The sequence below is a fragment of the Gallinula chloropus genome, assembly GCF_964237585.1.
Source record: "Gallinula chloropus genome assembly, chromosome: 17".
Classification (NCBI taxonomy): Eukaryota; Metazoa; Chordata; class Aves; order Gruiformes; family Rallidae; genus Gallinula; species Gallinula chloropus.
Genome location: NC_140102.1, coordinates 391,351 through 412,000, shown reverse-complemented (window position 1 = coordinate 412,000; position 20,650 = coordinate 391,351). Strand labels below are relative to the sequence as shown.

Here is a 20,650-nt window from a genome sequence, read left to right as displayed (position 1 = left end):
AAAGCCAGCTGAACACCATCCTGTCAGGCTAGGAAATACCAGCTCGTGTTTTACGAACAGACAACTGGATTCATCTGACCTGTTGCTGCAAATACTGAACGCTACATAGAACCTGTTATCGAGTGAGTCTGGCCAAGGCCCCAGAACTACAACCCGTGTGTGCAGGGCCGGTGTGCGACACCGCGACAGGCGGGCACGGTCTGTGCGTTGCCAACCGCGCGCGGTGTGACCACGGCGTCCCAGGGAACGGCTCCGGATCGATAGAGGCAAGTGGGCAGAAGCAAATACTTTTACAACATGGGGAGTCATCAGCTGGTACTCGAGACGTTTCAGCATTTGGAGGAAGGAAAGAATCTCCCCGGTGACAGAAACTTATAACCGTTCCCAGAGGGCAGCCTCACGGGGCGCGCGGCCCCCAGCGCGCCGCTGCAGGCTGGAGGGGCCGACGTCACTGCGTTTGATGTTTCAGGGTGCCTGTGTCCGTTTGGAGGGTTCTTCTGTGGAGAAGCAAGGCGCTGCTCAATAGACAGGTCCTTCAGTTCCATCTTATCTGCACTTTCTTCTCTGTTGTGCCGCGGAGACAGATTGAGCAAGCTGAGGACATCCTTCTTGGAAGTCATCGTTCCCGGGGCTCCTCGGAGAATCTTTATGGGGCCAGTGGAATGATGGGGAGTGCTCTGCCAGAACATCTTTAGGTTGTGAATCGCCTGCACTTTCTCATCAATGGCAGCCAGTTTTAACTTGTCTATGTCTGGGGCATCAGCTGGACTTGAGCGAGCAGAGCCGGCTGAGGAGTAAGAAAGAGCAGGAGATGGAGTGCTGCCGCCAGGAGACTGATGCCCTGAGCTTGGAGAGGTATTTCGGGGTGATTTCGAGATATGAGCGCTGTAGGGAGAGCTGGGGTACTTGAGTTTAAAGTGAGGCTGCTCAGTCAAGGACCCACGTGAATCACAGCTTGGAGACGGCTGCCCGCTGTACTGACCTGTGCCTTCTCTGGTTGACATCTCCGACGTGGTAGGACTATTATAGCCAGAACTCACTTTCTGAAGGGATGAACTCCTTGTTGGAGGCTTTGGTTTAATGGAGAGAGGGGAAGACTGATTCTTCTGACTAGAGCTGATCGGCCTGCTGAACGCACTGGTCTCTGAGGATCTGAATGCAGACACACCCCCTGGGGCAGAGGCCCCATCATCAGAGTTGTTGCCCTTGCTTACTTGGCTGCTGCTTCTCTGAAGACGTTCAACAGCAATGAGGTGACTCTGGGTTTCCTCCAGAATTTTTTGAGCCAGCTCTTGAGGATCAAGCTTCGGGTTACTGTCCTCCTGGGATTTGACAGTGCTGTCAGTCTCCGTGCTCGACTGGTCAGACTCCCCCGTGTCAGAACTCGCAAGCTTCCCCACCTTCTGGAAAGGTGAATTTGGACTGGGAATAAGAGTCATTTTAGCTGGAGAATTCGGGGTGCTTACGCTCCCTTTGGAGTTGACAGACTCTTTAATGCCTCCAGTCTGACCAGTTTTGGGCTGTTTGTGATCTGGGGAAAGTGTTGCTTTTATGTTTTCTTGGTAACTGCCCAAAGGCTCATTGCTGATTATAGAGAAACCTTCATACTCCTCCTCATCTTTGCTGGCCACAGTGCTGGTTTGTGGTGACAACTGGCTCTGTCCTGCAGACCTGTGTGCATAGATGTTCTTGGGCCTCTCATACTCCTGGCGTCCTCTGTGCCCCACACCGTCCGGCACAGTCTCTGGCTTGGACACAAAGCTCATGGAGGAAGCGATGGAGCTCAGGCTATACACAGAAATGGCATCTGATGCAACGCTGTCGGGGCAAGGAGGAGAGAAGGGGGGGTTCTGATACTGGGGCACAGGGTTGGAAATGGACTGGGCAGAAGCCAGAGACTCTAGTGATGAGGAGCTGTCCAGGCTGAGGCGTTTGGGCAGCTCTGTAGAATCTAAAACAGGAAAAAAAAAAAGGACAAAAAAAGTACAAATAGGCCCCTAGATACACAGTGAGATCAAACACAACCAGCTAATGCCCCTATCAGAGTTAAGAGGAAATGCTGTAAATCATGTGTTCAGGCTCTACGCCACTTTAGAGACCCAGCTGCTGCTCAGGTGAGAACAGTGTGCAGAGCCCAGGAAACACAAAGCAGGAGCCTCGGTCCTGCCACCCCAGGTGAACCCTGTGCAGTCGTTGTTTCTTTATATCTCAAAACCAAGGGTGAGTTATTCAATCTCCAGTTGCTGGATTCTATTTCCAGCTTTGGCCTCACCAAGTCTCAGTGTTTGTTTCCCATATTAAACCCACATTTGCTGCACTTGCTGTGCCACACATGGTCTGTATGATGTGTGTGAGATGTATGATCTCCCCAAAAGCTAAGAGTGTGGGATTTCAACAGGAGCCATCCTGATCAGACATCAGATGGCACAAGAGGCAAAAAACAACTATTAAGTGGCTTTACCAAAAAGTGCCAGCAAGGATTGCAGAGCAAAGTGCATGGTCCTCCTGTTAGCTTGTTTCCCAGTTTTCAGAATCACCTCCTCTTGGCCAACTTCACAAAGGTCAAAACCTGTAGCAGAATGTGGAGCAGAAAAATCACAACTCCCAGAAGGACCCAGGACCCCAAACAAGTGTCATTCATAACACAAACAGAACAGAGAGATATGAGATCCTGCAGCATCCCGGAATGGTGACTCATCACCTACAAGGTAGGGCTGGTTGGTTTGTTGTTGCTGTCTGCATGCCTTCTCCAGCAGGTGTTGGAGCTTTAGGGTGCTGTACTGTGAACACAGGAACAAATCACTCCTGTCCACATGCCAGGCAGAACTCACAACTAAATAAGCCATTACATGGCTAAAACTGAACGTGCATTACATGGAACTGCCAGGGAATGATACACAAACCCCACCTCAGGGAACGGTGTCCCACCTGACCCTACCATTCATCACTGATCCAGTTTCCACACAGAAGTGGGTGTGAAGAAGAGCACTGACCTTGGAATTCAGCAATGAGTGCTGGGTGCAGGAGGCATGACTGTGAGAAAAGATGGCAGCTTCTACAAGCTCCTTGAGCAGTCTTCTTGGATGTTTCCTTGTGCAGCACTGCCCCTCTTCTCCTGCACTGCCCTTTTACTAACTCTACCCGAGGTCCAAGCTGGAATAGAACCTTGTCTGATACTTAGTTCTCCTCTGTCTTTTCTTCAGGCTGTAGACCCCAGTGCATACTATCACCCTGGTATGCCCTCCCCTTGCCCAGTGCCAGGCTTCCCTGCCAAAGGAATGACGGGCTCACTTCAGGTAGAAGCACCCTCAGAAGTGTGTGCTATGAACAAGGGTAGAACAGGATCCCAGGTGAAAAGCTGGAGTTAAACCAACCTGACAGCACCAAGCTGCTGGCGACCTTGGAATCCAGTTCTGCTGACTGGGAGATGTTCTGGTGCATGAGAGAACAATGCACTGAACAGTGTCCAACCAGTGAGGAAACTGGCTCTGTGCACGTGTGCTGAGAGCCAGGGATCACCTCTAGCAGCAAGTCTAAAGCTGTGAGTCTCATCACCACTGCAAGCCACCCTATGAGACACTAACTATAATTTTAGAAAGACAATGGAAGGAAGTGTGCTCCTACCTAGAGCTGCCAGAAACTCGTGGCAGCCAGGCAGCCTCCAGAGCTGGACGCTGATGGAAACCTGGATTGGTGCAGAGGAGAAATCCTGCTCCTTCTCACCAGCCTGAAGTTGAACCAGGACTTGATGCAGCTGAAGGTAACAATACAAACATTAGCCATGCCTTAACACATCACATCACTGCTTTTCTGACAGTCAGAGCTAAGGAAACACACTGCAAACATCCCTCTCCCTGTACACCCACACATTCAGCTGCTGCTCCTGAACAGAACAGTGAGATGAAAAGATCTGGGCAGAGGGACACTCCAGGGACAGCAAGGACAGACAAACAAAGAGCAGCAAGGGGCAGAACAGGGGTGAGGGTAGGGGTGGGGGTGGCCAGTGGAACTGAGCATTAAGGAAGCACAGCAGGAAAATCTGTGAAGTGAAAGGAAAGAGATACTCTGAGGCTGCTCACAGAAATGCACTAAAGCCTGTCCTATGACTGAACCACAGTCCTCACACAGATCCCAAGAAACTCACTCTCAGCACTGAACTGGACAGAACTAGTCATATGAAACCATGACTTTCCTAATACCTCCATGGCCTCCAGGAAAGAAGTTTCTCAACTGTACCCAAGGGACAGGAGTAGCAAAGTAGCGAAAACAACTCCGTGTTTGTGAAGATCTGACACCAATTAAGGTGCCAGAATCCCATGGAATTAAAAATACATCCAGGGCAGGAAGGATGGAAAGTCCTTAGTCAGGGACCAGCTAACCTCAGGACCACCCATTTCTCACAACCCACAAAAGCTCACAGAGCCTTTTCCCACAGTAGCCCTATGAGTGAATCCCAGGCCTGGAGCGGGCTGAGGACACTCTGCAGCACAGGGCACGGGGTCTGCAGTGCCCAGGGCACCTCAGCCTGCTCGGCACAGTCACTGCCCAGCACATGAGATACTCACCATTCCCACCATATTTTTAACAGCCTTCGGGCAGCAGGTAACAAGAGAGGAGAAGAGAGGAGAAAAGAAAGAAAGAACACAGGTTATTCTGTGCTACAAAGTGCCGGTGACAGGGAGCCCTGCAGTGACACATCCTCATGAAACCGGCATCCTGACTGCAAGATGCTCTGCCCTGAGAAGGACGGGACCACTGGAAATGGCCTGAACTATGGATCGGGAGTCCAACAGCATGGGAACAGGCAGCTGGAATCTGGGAGTGCCCAGCTCCTTACAATCAGCTCAGGCACTCAGCAGGCACTCAGGCCAACCCACATCTGGCAGGGGACTGAACATAAAACAAGCCCTTCTCTTGCCTGCCCTGGGATAGACACACTGCTGCCAGTCGGCAATCCCTAACGTGCCCTTGCACATGCAGCAGTGCTGAGGCTCTCTCTACTGTGGTTCCTGCTTTCTGTTTTGCCTTAAATCCAAGCATTTGCTACCCAGAGCAGATCAGGCTCCCTGATGCCAAGAGCACCTGCTCCCTTCTGACGCCGATCACCCAAGTGGGCCGAACAGCAGGGAACAGCCCTGCCCGGAGTGTCAGTCACGGGCTCCAGCTCTGCTCTCCTGCCGGACAGGCAGAGCCTCACTGCTCACCAGCTGAGCTGCTGAGAGCAAGGAGGGACAGAAGGGAGTACCCACAGAGGAAGGGAGAGCTGAGCTCAAAACCCTGACTTGTAACTGGAGGGACTCTGGTGCTAAAGGAAACGCTGCCTGGGGCTTGGGCCATGACAGACTCTTTGCAGAAACAATGCAACACCCCTGCCAGTATTTACTGCATGGGGCAGCTGAGGAAACACCAGTGCATCTTCTGTCAGCTGGGTACAGCCATCTGAATGTTTTTCCTTGGATGATTTAATTATCTGAGGCGAGAAGACAATTGTGAAGGAATCTCCCTGTCACACACTCTGATCTGTTGGAATATCATCCTCTACTCATCACATCCCCTCCACTCCAGGCTTTCCTCTGCAGCACTGAGGAAAATATAACCCTGCTGTTCAACCACTTAAGTCTGGGGCACTGACAGAAGAGCAAATCACCATGGAACACAAGCCTTTTGAAATCTCTCAGGTGCTCCTGTAAATCAGAACAAGACACCTTCCCTGGAAGCACTCGGTCTGACGGGCTCACAAAGCAGGCTGCCCAGGAACAGCAAAGCTGGGGCTGCTGCTCTGTATCTTGTGCAGGGACTCAACAGGACAGAAGGGTGGGGAGCCCTCTGAAGCTGCACAGAGACACCCACCACAGCACTTCCCTGGACAGTTCTGCATGGGGAAAGGGAAAATGGGAGTGAACTACAGCCCATTCACTACGTGCAGTGTGTTCATTTACTAAAGCAGGCAAATGGTCAAGATGAACCCCATCAGAGGAGCAATCAGACCAGTAAGAAACATGTAATGGAAAGCCAGCCAGGCTGGTGGCACAGAGAAAGGGTAGGTTAGGCTAGGCATGCTAGAAAGGCTGGGCAGAGGGGGCAATGTGGAGGAGCTGGTGGGGAGGGGGGGGCAGTGAGGAGTCCCATCGCCCTGTGCCCTTCCCTTGACTGACTTCCAGCAGCACTATGAGCACACACAGCAGCAGCACAGGCTCCAAGCTTCCTGACTGACCCTACACGTCCCATGTCAACAGCACCTTGGGACTTGGGCATTAACAGTGGACTAAGAGCAGCCAGCACAGGCCCTGGACAGGATGGCCAAAGAGCAATCAGTGCTGCTACCATTCACTGCCCAGATTTTCCTTCTCCCTCCCTGCAGGAGGTACCATGTTCTGCATTCTCTCACTGAACAGAGACCCCAGGCCATGCAGCGCTGTAACACACCTGCAGGTTTCTCTTCTGGACACGTGCTTGCACTCACACCAACAGGCAGGTTTGGAATCTCAACCCTGAAGGCTCCTAGCAAGCTCTGTGCTGGTAAACCCGGGCATAAACCATTCTGTGTGCTTTACTGACCTGGGAAGAACCATTTGTAAACTGGTACTGGAGAAAAACCTCCCAACTCACCCTGTTGATAAGCTGTTCTCCTGTTTCTGAAGCTGTGATAAGTTTACAAAGTGCCTGAAGTGCAGGGTTAGGCAGACCTGAAAAACATCAGCAGACATGGGGATTGTTCATTACCTGCTGCTTCACGGCTAGAAGTACAACCACCTGAAAAGAGCACAAACTCAGCTAAGTCCTGAACACCCACCCACCACCACTGAACAGTTCTGGAAGCAAAAGGTTCTCCCACTTTGCACCTGATTATACATTTTCTGACTGAGCACTGGGAGAAAGGAACAGCCACATCCTGCATCTTGGACACTGGACCCAGTGGTAACGGGGTTTAATGATGGTAAATGATTTCCATCTACAGCAAAATATCCAGTAAACATTTCCTTCCAGAACCTCTAGCCTCCTGAATACTTCTATTTCACAGGCTTGCATCCCAGCAGGGCAGGGAAGCGTTGATGCCTGCTTGGACCGATGAGGACAGGGCCAGCAGCTGGCCTGCTTCTTACCCAGGAGGGACTGTATGGTGGTGCTGCACTGCTGTAGCCGGTCACCGGGGTCAGAGGTTGGGAAGAACACTGCTGCTGGCAGGCCGCTGGCTGGAGGGTCCAACCGAAATCCCACCGCAGTGAGCAGTGCCTGCCAGCCTGGAATGCCGCCTACTTTGTTCTCCACGCTTTGCTGGGAGGTGTACATGGAGTTGTGCTGCCCATTCTGGATTCGCTGCAGTGATTTCTCCACCTTGGGGGAAAGCACAGCATCAGCTTGTTTTGTGAGAGACCTTCACCAGCTGCTGCTTTCTGCACAGCAAAGAGGCAACAGCAGCAGGGTAGGAGACAGCAAACCGAGTGTGGAACCTGGCCTGGCATGCACAGGAGGGTGCCAGTGCCTGGCAAACAGAGGTGCTGGTGACTCAGCACCCAGCTGTAAGGTCGCTCTGGTGTCAGTGTTCTCTGGGGTGCTGGGCAAAGTAACGCCACAGGACACTAAGTACCAGTCTGACTGCCAGACTGCCACTCCTGTAAGTGCTGCAGCTGCGTTTCTCCCGGGAAGACGACTGGCTGAGGGTTCCAACCCTTCACACACACTGCTTACTACCAGGCAAGAGTCTGCAGCTGCATGGTCAACACTGCAGAGAGATGTGTGTCCACAAAACCCAGCTGCTGGGATGACTAGCAGTGTGCACAGGTTCCCCTCATCCTACGGATACCCCACAATCCTGTGGGACCACAGAAGGCAGACTGGGAAGAAAAAGCATTACAAGTCATGACAGATTATTCTCACCATCTGGCAGTTTGGCTTCAGTCCCTGTCCTTGTGCTTCCACAACAGGCTACTGGCACATATGGGAACAAAAGTGCCTCTCAGCTTCCAAAGACACAAAGAGAGAGCAGTCCCTCTGCTCTGTATCTCAGGACTGCCACCTTCATAGCTCTTGCCTTGTGGAAACCATTAACCCCAATAACTATCTCATTTTTAGAGCAGAGACCCAATTCAACAGCTAATGCAAACCAGATAACCTGGGGAGGATTTGTCACAATACAATGCAAGCCTTGGCTTCCTTGGCTGCTTTTTGTTCTGGACACTCCATCAGATGTCCCAGTCTTTTCACACCAGACTACTTGCTGGAAGGGAAAAGGGTTGCAGGAATATATTCAAATGTGAGTGGCTACACATCAGGGTATTTCTCTTCCCATTCATCATGTACAGAGGCATCCCCCAGGTACCACGATCTCACAGCTGTAAGGCCTGCAATGGCCCTGGCTGTGCTGGCTGCACGTGGCAGGGCTTCCTGGCTCTTACCAGATGTAGCAGGACACGCAGAGCATCTCGGGCCCTTTCAGGGTGCTGCAGAATCTCAGTCAAGGCCTGTCCCACTAGTGAAGAAGGGCTGTTCAGCTTCATATCACTCCCAATAAGCATGAATGCTGCAGGATTGAGAATAAGAGACACTCAACCTCCTTTTGTTTAGAAAACGTTCAGAACAGCAGCAGGCATCCTCTGCCCTCTCAGGCTAATGGAATGATTCACTGTGCCCTGCAGAGTGATAGTCTTTTCCCAGAGCAGCTGCCCACTAGCTGCTCAGTCCTGCAGACTGAACTCCCAGAAAGCTTCTAGAGGTTTCTTACTGTCCTCCTATATTAAATCAATACTGTTTTCCTGTTCAAGCAAGCAGAAAAGTGCTGTATTGTAGCTAAACTTGTCCTGGCACGCTCCATGGCTCCTCCACAGCACTGGAAATCAATAGATGCTAAACAGTGCTTGCAGAGACCAAACTCAGACTGAGAGCTTTCCCTGTCTGTCACAAACCTGTCCTGGCTCAGGCACCATCAGAATGCTGGGTTTCCCAGGCGTGGGCATGAGGAGCTCTGCCTGTCCCTTCTCATCACTGCAGCGAGGTGTGTGGCTGCACCTCCTCACTCTGCTCCATCCCAGACTCACCATCAGGAGTCCAAGGTGAAAGTCAGGGACTGTGTGTGATGAACTGCTTACAGACCACAGAAGGAGCAGCACTAAGCCAGCCTGAGTAGCTGGAAGCCTCTACCTGGTGGTGAAGCACCCGTCTCCATGCTCATCCTTTTTTGCCTGGGAATCAATAATGTTTATTTTTTTAATGCTATTTCCTTTGAGACAGAAAAATCTTGGAAGGAAAATAAAATAAAGATTGACTTGTGGACTCTCCCTAACCTCAGCTCCCAGTCTTGTCCTAACGCTGGACTCAACCACCTTGTCAGACCAACTCCAACTGCTAACTTGAACAAGCTCTAGTGAGTTCCCCACTCCTCCAGCTACATTCTGCTTCAAAGCCAAACACACAACAGCTTCCTGATCAAAAAGCTCTGCTGCCTGAGCAAAGCCACCCCTCTGGGGAATGCCTGCAGCTCTCAGGGACTTGTGCCAGGAAAAAAATGCATTTGTACATAACCCTGTAGCACCACTGTCGAACTCCAAGACTTTGTCTTTCTAAATCTCAACTCACTCTTCAACTGAGAGGGAGCAAACACCAGCACTCCATCCTGGGGCTTACACTGCTGAGAAATTTCCAATGGAATCAAGGGAAACCTTTCTCCTGAAAGGACCAAAGGAGTAGGCACTACAGGGTTCATGTCACAGAAATCACAGCTACTGGCTGCTGCTGCTTCAGCCTCCAGAAGAACTACTCTTGGCTTCTTGTTAAGAGTTTCACTGTAACTTTGCTCCAGCTAACTCCATCCCAAGAACACAGGAAACCCTGTAGATTTCAAACGTAAGGAATGGACATTGGACATTATTTCTTGCCAGTCATGAAACCACTGTGATGAAACACACTTCACCTCATAATCACTTCAAATGAGATCAAATGCACTATAAAGAGTGAAATACTGATGTTTCCATGATAGTGACATTCAGCCACCCTCAGCTGAATCAGGGTCTGGAGTGTGAGGGCTGAAATGTGGGAGAGCAGAGGGCGCACACGACTCCCAACTACCCACTCCCCCTGCTCCTTGGCATGAGAGCACCCCCTGGAAACCCTGCCTGCTCTGTCAGAAAGCAGACTCCTCCTACCTGCCCAGTTGGACGGGTGGGAGAACTGCTTGCTGCTCTGCACCGTTTTCATTGCCTCTCCCAGGGCTGCGCTGGCTTTCACGCCGTTCAGGAGCGAGGAGTAGAAGGCGTGCACAAACATCTTGGAAGCAGCGACCGGCACGGGCCAGAGCGACACGAGCACACACTGAGCCCCGGCAGCCAGGAACGCCCTGGTCAGGCCGATGACGCCGTCGGCCGTGACTTTGCTGCTGGACTCTTGGTACGAGCCAAGAACCACCAGCTTGACAGGAAGCCGCAGGTCCAGGACATCAGCTGCCGTGAGCAGGAACTCCTGGAGAGGAGGGCAGTCTGAGATGCTCTCCACATCACTGGCATCATCCTGCATCCGAAGGGATTCCGGGATTGTGTAGGGGTTCCCAAAAGAACTCTTGCTGCTGGCTGGATTGCTGTCAGTGTTGGGTGTCAGGACCAAAGCAGACAGTTTCCAGGAGACATGGGTTGCAAAATGGACACACTCTGCCTGAGTGAGGGCACTCATCACCCTCTCTTTTGTTGCTGCACTGCCAACCAAGGGCTGGCAGCCAAGTAGCTCAGATACCATATATGCTTCCTCTTCTGCAGAGGGCATAGGTCCCCATAGCCACCTGTCCATAACTGCTGAGGGGAGCTTGGGATTGCCTATGACAGCTGCCATTGAGGTAGAACTGGAGTAAGCAGGAGAATTCTTTCTTGCATGGGACTACAGAGAAAAAAGAGAAAACAGGGTTCAAAGACCTGTTATGGTACACTACCCGGTCTCTTTGGCTCTGAAAGAAGCCTGGTTACCACAGTTACAAACAAGCTTTGCATTTCTTTAAATTCTCCCATTAAACTATTCAAGGAAAATCTCCACTAAAGTCCAGTCAGGATTTCTATCTCCATGTCCCAGGTGAACAAACAGGTTCAGGAACAAATACAGGGACTACACCAGAATCTACTTCACAGCTGTGGTGCTCAGTGTTCTCATCAGCACCAGGAATGTCCTGGGAAGGGGGTATGTTTGTGGTTTCTATTCCTGTGCCTGGCACAGCAGGACAGAGCTGCTGCAACCCTGGCAGGTACAGGAGCCTGCACCCCACAGGACAGGCTCTACCAGAGAGGTTGTATAAGGCAATGTCAGACCTTGGAGCTGGGATTCAGCGACTGGATGGATGGCACTGCAAGGAGGCTGAAGCGCTCGTACAGGTACTCATTGGAGGAGCTGCCCTTCAGAAGAGCAAAAGGAATGAGGTACAGTTCTCCCTCCAGAACCAGTATCAGCTGGCGGTGGCGGCCGACAGGCCCACTGGAATGCATCAAACCCTGAAAGGAAAGGGAGAGAATCAGCCCATCCCTTTCAGTCCATCAGTGCCCCAGCCTGCACTTCCCAAGCAACAGGCTCCAGTCTGACCCCACACCAGGTGTGGAAATACACACACCAGCATCACACTCCGTGCGAGCACAGATGTGGCGTAAACACACGCTGGCACTGGACCCATCTGTACAGCCTGACTGCTGCTCACCTGCACAAGCCATCCCCTGGGATGAGCAAGCCTGGAGCACACCAGCACAGTGTGCAGAGCCCAGGCATCACCCCTGGGCTCAGCAAGCACGCCAGGGCCCAGCCTCACCACAGCACAGCAACTGCTCTGGTGCAACATCTTTTTTACCCACCTATGCCTTGTCAATGTTACAACCTTCTCTGTTGAAAGAGAATATCCTTTCTGATACTGAATTTCCAAACAGCAGCTTCCTGTGTAGAAACAAACCACCTACAGATTCTGTCTGTCACCTGTGCTTCAAGACACTTGACACTGGAATCAACCCAGAGCCATGAACAGGTCTAAACAGGAAGCATCTTATGGGTGGAGAGGTGAGGCAGAGAGATCAGTAAGCAGGGAACACACAGATAGGCATGAGAAGTGGCAGCTGCTCCTGGTCCCATGGAAGCATGGGAATTTCTCTCTTATTTATCTTATGTATTTTAAACGTTATATTGTCTGGAAACACAGACTTGAAACAAGAAGGGTGCAGAAGTACTGTCAAAAATCCTGAATTGCAGACATGTCAGCTATTAGACAATGCAATGGAAAATAAAGGCTTATTGTGTATTTTGAGGGTGAGTATTACTGCCTGCATGAAATTTTGTATGTAACACTCAGACAAATGCACCCTGGTCCTACAACACGATTCTGTGACTCCACCTTGCTCAGGGTCTGTCTGCAGCAGCCTTCCAGGCTGCACTGTGATGCGCTGGCAGCTGACGATACAGTTCAGATACACTGACCCCCATCTAACTAGCAAAGAGTAACAGGGATGTGCAGTCTCAAGCTTTAGTTCTCAGGCAGCAGCACAGATGAACGAACACTACTAAAGAAACAGAGCAATCAGTGCAGCAGTCTCCTCCAAGGGGAGTCTGGAGCCAGTCAGAAATACCAAAAACCAGGTCAGCTAGGAGGGAGAGTGTCAAAGAGTGGCAAGCTGAAGAGGGACAGTGAGGTGCTTTTGAAGGCATATTGTCATCTGAAGAGGGAACAAAACTGCTGAAGGGCAAGAAGATTGTTATTTAAAAGGAATTAAAAATAGTTTCTGACCTCTTGCTGTTCTTCCTGTCGTTGCAGCTCTGGAGCTCACCCTGCCCCACAGAGATGCAGGGCAGCGCCTGACACAGAGCGGCCTCGGGAGCCTTCCTGCCAACCACCTCTGCTCCGTCCTGACACGCTGTTTACCACCCCAGCAGCCCGCACTGGCTGCCCAGGGGAACCAGCATGCCTGCTCTGCAGCCACGTCCACTGAGCCGTGCCCCCTTCTGCAGAGCCCGAGATGACAGGCAGAAGCTTCCCACCAGGGCCACTGCTGCTTTCCAGAAGTGTTTTGGGGTGGTTTTGTTTGCTTGTTTGTTTTAATACGTATTCTGTTCTACTTACTGCTTCAGGAGCTTTAGCTGTCAGCAAGACAATCCGAGCATCTGAGCCACAGCGACATGTGCCTAACAGAATCTCCACTGTTCATGTAAAACCCCTGGGGTTTATTACGTTTCTCCTCAAGATGCTGTATGTGCACTTCAGAAATAGAATTATGGAGATCATTTGTGTTTCATATGTCTCCAAGAATTAATTTCAGGGTGAGTTCTAATGAAAAAGAATCTCTTCAGTGAGGATAAGGGGAAAAGCAGGAACTGCCAAGCACGGGAACATATGCTCTGCTTCACAGCAATGACACCAGCTACACTTTTATTTGTCAGGAAGGTGGAATAGTCTCTGGTCCCTGACTCGTGGCTGCGCAGGGTTAGGCAGACTGACAGCTGCTGGCTTGCACAGGTCCCTTACACACACAACTCGTGTCACTATAGTGGAAGTAGCCCTTATGATGGGACTGCCAAATCACACACAAGACCTGAACTGCATCTTCCTAGAACATGACCAATTAGTATTAATGAATTAAAGCACTTTCTGCTTAGGTTCATCAGAAGCATTATACTTTGACAGCTGCTGGACATGGTATCAACAGCTACATCCCTTGTTTCCACCTTACAACACACCCAGTTACACCATCTAGGAGAATGAAGTGCAACCCCCCCCACTTCAGATGCTGTCCCCAAGCTGCCTACTCTTGGTTTCCCTCACTGCCAGAGGAGTTGGTACATTAATCTCCACATTTGTCCTGCCAAAGGCTTACTCCTTCCATTGGTCCTATTAGCAAGTCGTAGAGCGCACGGAGCGGGGGCTTGGTGAAGGAAGTCTGCCTCCTTGGAAGAGATGACGTTCCATCCTTCACAGGAGACATGGTACTGCTGAACAGACTGGTCATGCTCTGACAGCTCCTGTGGGCAAAAAGCATGTGAGAGGTTAGTTGCAGAAATCTGGGGTCCATTACAGGCTGCCCTGACGTCCTAACACTGACACTGAGCCAGTTCCTGTCCTTCTATACGATGCCTCATGGCAGGGGTCCCCTTCAGCTTCACACCACAATGAACAATGACATTTACAGCAGGGTGAACCAGCTGCAGGCAGCATATTACACTGCCATGGGGTGTTTCTTTGCAAACTCCTGAAATGCTGTTGTATGTACAGCAGTTGTGTGCTGGCAAACATGAGACCCATAAACAACCCATCACAATTACAGGAAAACTTGGGCTTTGCGCCAACTAATCTAGCATGGCACCAAAAGGAAACACCACAACGGGCAAACAAGAAGGCACGAAGATTGTGCCTGCAACTGCTGCCAGTCCTCTGAATGGCTCCACAAAGTCAGGTGTGAGCACTGACCTGGGGCCCGTTTCTGACATCCCCACAGACAGAGCCCTGCACGTGTTCTCCCGGCAGCCCCAGCCACCAAACAGCCCCATGCTGAAAGACTGAGATGGCATGGTGACAAAAAGTTATTGCCCTGTGGAGGAAATGATGTTGCCCCATTCTGGTCTGACTAACCCAGCAGCTGTGCTCCCCAGAAAGGTTACCCATGGCTTGGTGCCAAGAACAACCATTTCATGTTCCTCAAAGTTTTAACAGGTGGGCCTAAAGAAAAGGTGGGAGGGAGGGAAATGAGACATGGAGCAGTAAAGGCAGCGCAAGGTCTGAAGTGTAACCAGCCCCCACTGGGGCTGGCCAGTAATAACCACAACCAGCTCAAGCAGAAAAGGCCACCCATGAGGCAGTACACACCCTGTTGTCCTCAAGGTGCCAAATCGATCTGAGGGAGGCTTCCATGAAATCCTGGTCCAGATCATACTCTGATGCTGCTGCACAGAGAAAGCCTCCCCCATTCTCAGTCCCTGTGAAGCACAGCAGTGTCTGGCTCCTCAGACACCTCCCAGTGCTATGGGCCTTTGCTGATTCACACAACAGGAAAGCTGCCTTAGTTTCCTGATTCATGACAAAGCTCACACATTCTGCCAGGACAAGAGCCTGCAGTGACCTTTTTCTGATACAAAATGCCTTGTCCCTGTTGTTTATTTTTACCTCTTGCCTAGATCAATTCCTGGCTATCAACACAGAAAAGAAAGAAAAGCAGGAAATAATCGCTCATCCAGGATATAAAGAGGAAATTCAGCATCCAACAGACATGCTAATCAGTGACATCTATTAACAGCTGATTGCACATCTGCTATAGGCACACATATTTGTGTGTATGCACATAGACACATACATATATATGCCTGTAACACACACAAACACACAGGCACAGTGTCTTCTCCTGTCACCAGACTAAGCCAGCATGCAGGAAAAGCCAAGGAGAGCAGAAAAACTGCACTCAAGTGCACCCCTCCTACCACTGACAAACCACGGGCTAAGACTTATCCCTGGCCCTCTCTGACACATTCCAACAACCAGAGGCAGAGAATTTATTTCCTCCCTCTTTCTTCCCTCAGCTGCTGCAGCTGGTCTTCAGACCCACCTCACACCACACCTGAAACCTCTTCTGTAAAGAAACAATGCTGCTGCCCCCCGTGCTCCCCACTCACAAGTAACTCAAGAATGCAAATGGGCACCTGGTGTGCACCTACCCACGCTCTGCGATGCAGAGGCTCTGGTGAAGGTACAAGCACGCTGCTGGTACTCAGAGTTGCTGAAAACTTCACCCAGTGACTGCCCCAGCACCAGGTTCACTGCAGCATCAGCATGGCCTCAGCTCCGTCACTCCCCCTGGACCGCCCAGCTTCCCTGCAGCAGCTGGCTGGGTCCAGCAGGCTTCGTGCTGCTCAAGTAGCCCAGATTTAAAATCAGACCAGGAAACATACACTGTGCTTTCCCAATCTCACAGCCCTGTGCTCAGAGCACGCCCTGCCTGATACACCAGCCCGGCAGGGCCGGGACACCCCCCTGCTCACCAGTGAGCCCGTAGAGCTCTGGTCCTGCCCTTCCCGAGCAGCAGCCGTCTGCCAGGAGGTGGCACCCGCCAGCCTCTCTGCCTGTATTTAACACTCATGCCTTGATCACTCTCATCAGCAGAGCCTCCTTCATCTTGGTTTTGCAGCCAAACAGCTCTAGATTTATTCCTTCACCACTTGCATTGCTTTTTATTAGAACAAAACCAAGGGAGCATCATAAATCTTCCACATCTTTTGCCTGTGTGTTTGTGTACACAAAGACGAGTGAGAAAAATCCATAGAGGGACGATGGACAGAGATCTGTCGTAGCAGGCAGAGCAGCCCTGGGCAGCCCTGTTCCTCCCAAACCAAGCAGCTCTTCGGGTGGCTTCTCAGGTATCTGAGTCCAGGTGGCTTCAACGTGACAAGAGACTGCTGAATCTTTTGGCCAAACACCCCTCCTGGGAGGCTGCACTGATCACTTCTACCTTGATTTTGCCATGTAGAGGGGTCCCCGATTGCTAGAGCAGTAAGATCATTTCAAAGCCTCTACACAGACTCCCCAGCACTGCTTATTTACAGCCCTTTGTGTAAGGCAGCCTGACCCGCAGAGGAAGCGGCACACGCCGGGCCTGAGCACTGCCGGCATGTGCCAGCCTTTGCTCTGCTTCCGCCCTTTGTGGGGAGACACAGGAACAGAGCAACGAGCCCAGGACAGCCTCAGAGAAAGGGGGAGAAGCCAGTGTCACGCAAGCCAGACTTATTTGGCCTACGACCAGCCTCACAGGGCCTGGCTTCACTTGCAGGGGACAAACATGGCTGCCAACGGGCAGGAAGGAGGGTTTCAAGCTACTCTTGCTCTGGCACTCATTAGACTCTGGACAAATGCTTGGCACTCACTGAACTCTCATCAAATACCCCTCCGGACCAAGCACAGCCACTCTGGAGAGCTGGGGGTCAGACTTACTGCTGCAGCAGACCAGACAATGCATCAGGCCTGTCATTCTGCGAGCCTTCCTCAGAGACCCTTCCCAGAGATGCAGCCCCAGATCCTTGAAACACAACACCAAGCTGTGGGAAGCTCCAGAAGACATTCAGATACGAGCTCCCTGCAGACACTTTCAAGGATCTGCAATTATCTCAGAACCCACCAGCAATTGCACAAAACCCACAGACCTCCCAGCATTCTCTGCCTGTGTGGTCTGTACTTGGGCAGCTGCAGTGCTGCACCCCGTATGGTAGAGAACTAGAAAGAGACTCTCCAGCCACCGTGTTCCTACCTGCCTCCCAGAGACCTCTCTGTGTCCTGGGCCAGCCAGCATTGCAGGCAACCCCCACCGCCCGCCTCTGCTCCTGGGGCTTGGCTGCACCATTCTCCAGGGCAAGCTGTCAGGCCCAAGACTGTCAATAGCACAGCCAAGATGGCCAAAATCAGCACAAAGGCAGGGTCCCACACCAAGAAGAGAGGGGAGATATGCTCAGATATTACATGATGGTCACCAGGACAAAACCCTGAGCAGAAAGAGGTGAAATGGTATCTTGGCAATAGCCACGTTTTTAGTGCTGCTGAGGCTCCGTGTGAAGGCACCTTCTGCTAGACCCCTCTGGCTGGATTCACAAAGACTCCACTGTGACCAGGGCCCTGAACTTGCTTTGGAAATCTCCCACTAAGCTTGTAGTACCAGCCATGGCCTTTGAGCACACTGACTCTGCTGGAAAAAGAGAAGGTTTTTGCAATCGTAAGGAGGCCTGGGAGACTGCAATGGCCTTGGCAAAGTGGATCTGCCTCTCAAGTTACACTGCTCCTTACTTCCCAGTTTGCCTTTTGTAAATTGTCTCTATGCTGTATTGCAAAAGCTGCCCTCAAGGAAGTGTATTTTACCCTTTGAGCACCATCAGGGCTGATTCTCATGTTTTCTGCAGGTACATGAAGCGTAAACTGTATCCCCATGATGGTGGAGAGGCCAAATGAAAGGTGGGGGAGCTTATTCAGGTACAGGCAGTGACCAGTTTCGTTGCTGGAGCAGATGATGACCAGCAGGGAGGAAATCAGATTTTAATCTGGAAACTAAACCAAACTCCAAGAGCCCTGAGCAGAGGAAACAGAAGTTGTGTAAGATATGAGCAACTGTGACTATCTTGGGAGCTCTGTCAGTGGCATCCAGAGCTTCAACAGCTACTGCCCAGCACTGAGATCACTGCAGCATTCCTCAGTGCATCTTTCTCCTCCAAAACCCATTTTTTCTCAGAAGTTCCTTAAGCTCACTTCCACAACCCCATACTATTCTCTGCTTAAAAGCCAGGTTACCTGATGACAGCAGACAGGGGGCACCCGCCCCAAACCAAGGGCTTCCCTTCAGTCACCCTCTTGTCACCAGACACGGAGGCTGGGTGGCTCCAAACAGTCCCAGCATCTCCAAGACCTTATTTTCTAACATGGAACCTTAACAGCATGTGCAGTCCCTGTGCGTGAGGGAACTTGGACTGGCCCCAAGCCATGCAAACTCCCTTGAGCATCTCCAGCATGCAAGCACAAGACATGAACATGCATTCAGGCCTCACATGAGGAATGGCAGGGCCCGCCTTGGCAGCGGGGAAGACAGCCTCTTATTCTCCTTTTACTTAAGTGCCCCATCCCTGAGCCTCTCCTAAAAGCTGCAAACTCATTCCCTGACAAAGCATGTGAAGCAAGCTCCTGGGTGTGGGTTCAAGGTAAGGGACTTGGTTCCTATGGAGCAGAAAGGCACAGACACTGCATGGTTGGCCTCTGCAATTTGAGGGGCTGATGAACTAGCAAAGCACCTCAGCAGTCCTGGGGATCTGCCTGTTTGATCCCAAACCAGCAAGTTCCTGTAGTTCATTAGTGCAGCAGCTCAAACAGATAGGCATGTGGATTCTGGAATGAAAAACAGGCTAGTTCTTGGTGCCAACAGGCAGTCCCAGCTTCACAGGGGTGCTGTTACAGCTCACAAGCTTCAGTGGTGGCTCACAACACTGCAGGCTGATCACATTTTCTTTTCCAGCTGAGAAAATCCTGGGGTATCCTACGTTCACAATCCATTCTGGAGCACAGCTCTAGCCAGAAACCACCAGGTAGCATCATGCAGCATCTCTCCACTGCAGAAGTGGTAACACTGGAGGAATTCTGAGCAAGGTGTAAGAAGCAGAAGACGAGTGGAGACTGTGCAGCTAGCACACAGCCCTGCAATTGGAAATGCAGCATACTCAGGCATTCTCACCTGTTCAAGAGGTTGTTCCTGCTGACCATCCTCAGGAAGCCAGTCGGATCAGTCATTGAGTTCAGCTTGTTGTTCATCTCCTCAAACTGTTGGTCCATGATATCCCCAGCTTCACTCTCAGTCTCGCTGCTGGCACAGGCTCTGCAGGGAGAACAGCAGGATGAAGGACTCACTGATGCAAGGCTGAGCAGCAGCACTGTGACAGACACTCAGCCACTCTGAGAGACAAGGCTTTTCAGACATGACCTCAACTGAAGCAGCAGTCAAATTTTCCCTGGATTGCATCACCTCCTCCTGTTAGGCACACAACAGCTACAGCCCCATCCCCTCCTCTTCTCCTGGGCACTCCTACAGGTCTCAGGAGTGGCACCCGTGATGGAAACACAGGACCCAAATTCCCACACACTGCAGGGACAGACTTCTGAAGCTGCAGCACAATGCAGCTCAGCCCCGATCAGCCCAAGAACATGTGTGGTGACCCCTTTTCAGACTTCCACAACAGTAACTCCAAGCTCTGTACGCTACCCTCACTGGCAAAGCACAGCATAAAGAAGGGGCTGTGTTGCTGCTCCTGTTACACGAACAGGGAGGCACAGAGAAGAAAATATTACTCCATCAATGCCACTAGGAGAGCAGCAAGACCGAGAGAGACCGAGTCCATCTCTTCCAAGCTTCCCATCTCCTGGCATTAATATCTGAATTACCATCTCAGTATAATTTTCTGTCAACTTGCTGTTAGCATTTTCTCTTCTTTCTGAAAGCAGAAGGCAAACACAACTATTGTATGTGCATTTTAACAGCCCCTCCCTTTAACCCAATAAATAATTCCCATGAGATATGGCTCATCACAAACCTTGGGATTTGTACTCAGCTAAATCTGCTGTGCCACCTGCTGAAGTCGCCTTGCAGCTCACTTCTGATCCCTTCTGGATTTTGACAACTTGGAGCTCTTCCTCAAGGGCACATTCCAAGAAAGAGCACACGAATCAAGTCAGCACCCAGCACATACTTGTCCAGACAACCAAAGCTGTCCCTGTGCTGCTGTACGGACCACAGGGCATCTTGTAAGTGTACTGCCAGGGCAATACAATTTAATAACCTGAAGGAATAAGTCCTGACAACAGCCAGTCACTCTGGGTGAAATGGGGCTAGCTGAACAACAGGCAAGGGGAAGAAAAAGGACAAAGCGAGGTTGTCCACAGCTGCCTCCTGCACGTTTCCCCTCCAGCTGCAGAGAGTTCAGCTCCGAGTCCTGGCATGGTTTGCAGTAACATTCACAGTGAGTATCTGCAGCCCCTTAAGAGGCAAATATCTTGAGTTCATGAACCCAAGAGAGCAGGCCACATGCTCTCCCTACAGAGAAAGGAGTCTGTCCCAGCACAAGCTCAAGCAGCCTTTAAAGTCCTTCACAATTTATTTGCAAGTACATGTCATTTGTCAGCTTCACTGGACCAGCTGAAAGG

At 51.1% G+C, this 20,650-nt stretch overlaps 1 protein-coding gene across 2 annotated transcripts in view; it reads right to left on the bottom strand.

Annotated features, from left to right (window-relative positions):
• Positions 1-279: 279 nt before the first annotated feature.
• TTC28 (tetratricopeptide repeat domain 28) overlaps positions 280-20,650 on the bottom strand; it is a gene marked incomplete at its 5' end in the record, with an annotated part of 132,361 nt that continues 111,990 nt past the window's right edge. Inside the window, 11 exons of one of the 2 annotated variants that reach the window (XM_084271932.1) lie at positions 280-1,951; positions 2,462-2,569; positions 3,625-3,754; positions 4,566-4,589; positions 6,610-6,686; positions 7,104-7,335; positions 8,397-8,521; positions 10,140-10,860; positions 11,283-11,462; positions 13,818-13,962; positions 19,188-19,328. In XM_084271932.1, coding sequence (XP_084128058.1) covers positions 330-1,951; positions 2,462-2,569; positions 3,625-3,754; positions 4,566-4,589; positions 6,610-6,686; positions 7,104-7,335; positions 8,397-8,521; positions 10,140-10,860; positions 11,283-11,462; positions 13,818-13,962; positions 19,188-19,328 — 3,505 coding nt within the window. In that variant the 3' untranslated portion in view covers positions 280-329. The remainder of the gene's footprint in view (positions 1,952-2,461; positions 2,570-3,624; positions 3,755-4,565; positions 4,590-6,609; positions 6,687-7,103; positions 7,336-8,396; positions 8,522-10,139; positions 10,861-11,282; positions 11,463-13,817; positions 13,963-19,187; positions 19,329-20,650) is intronic. The other variant, XM_084271933.1, reaches the window with a different exon arrangement.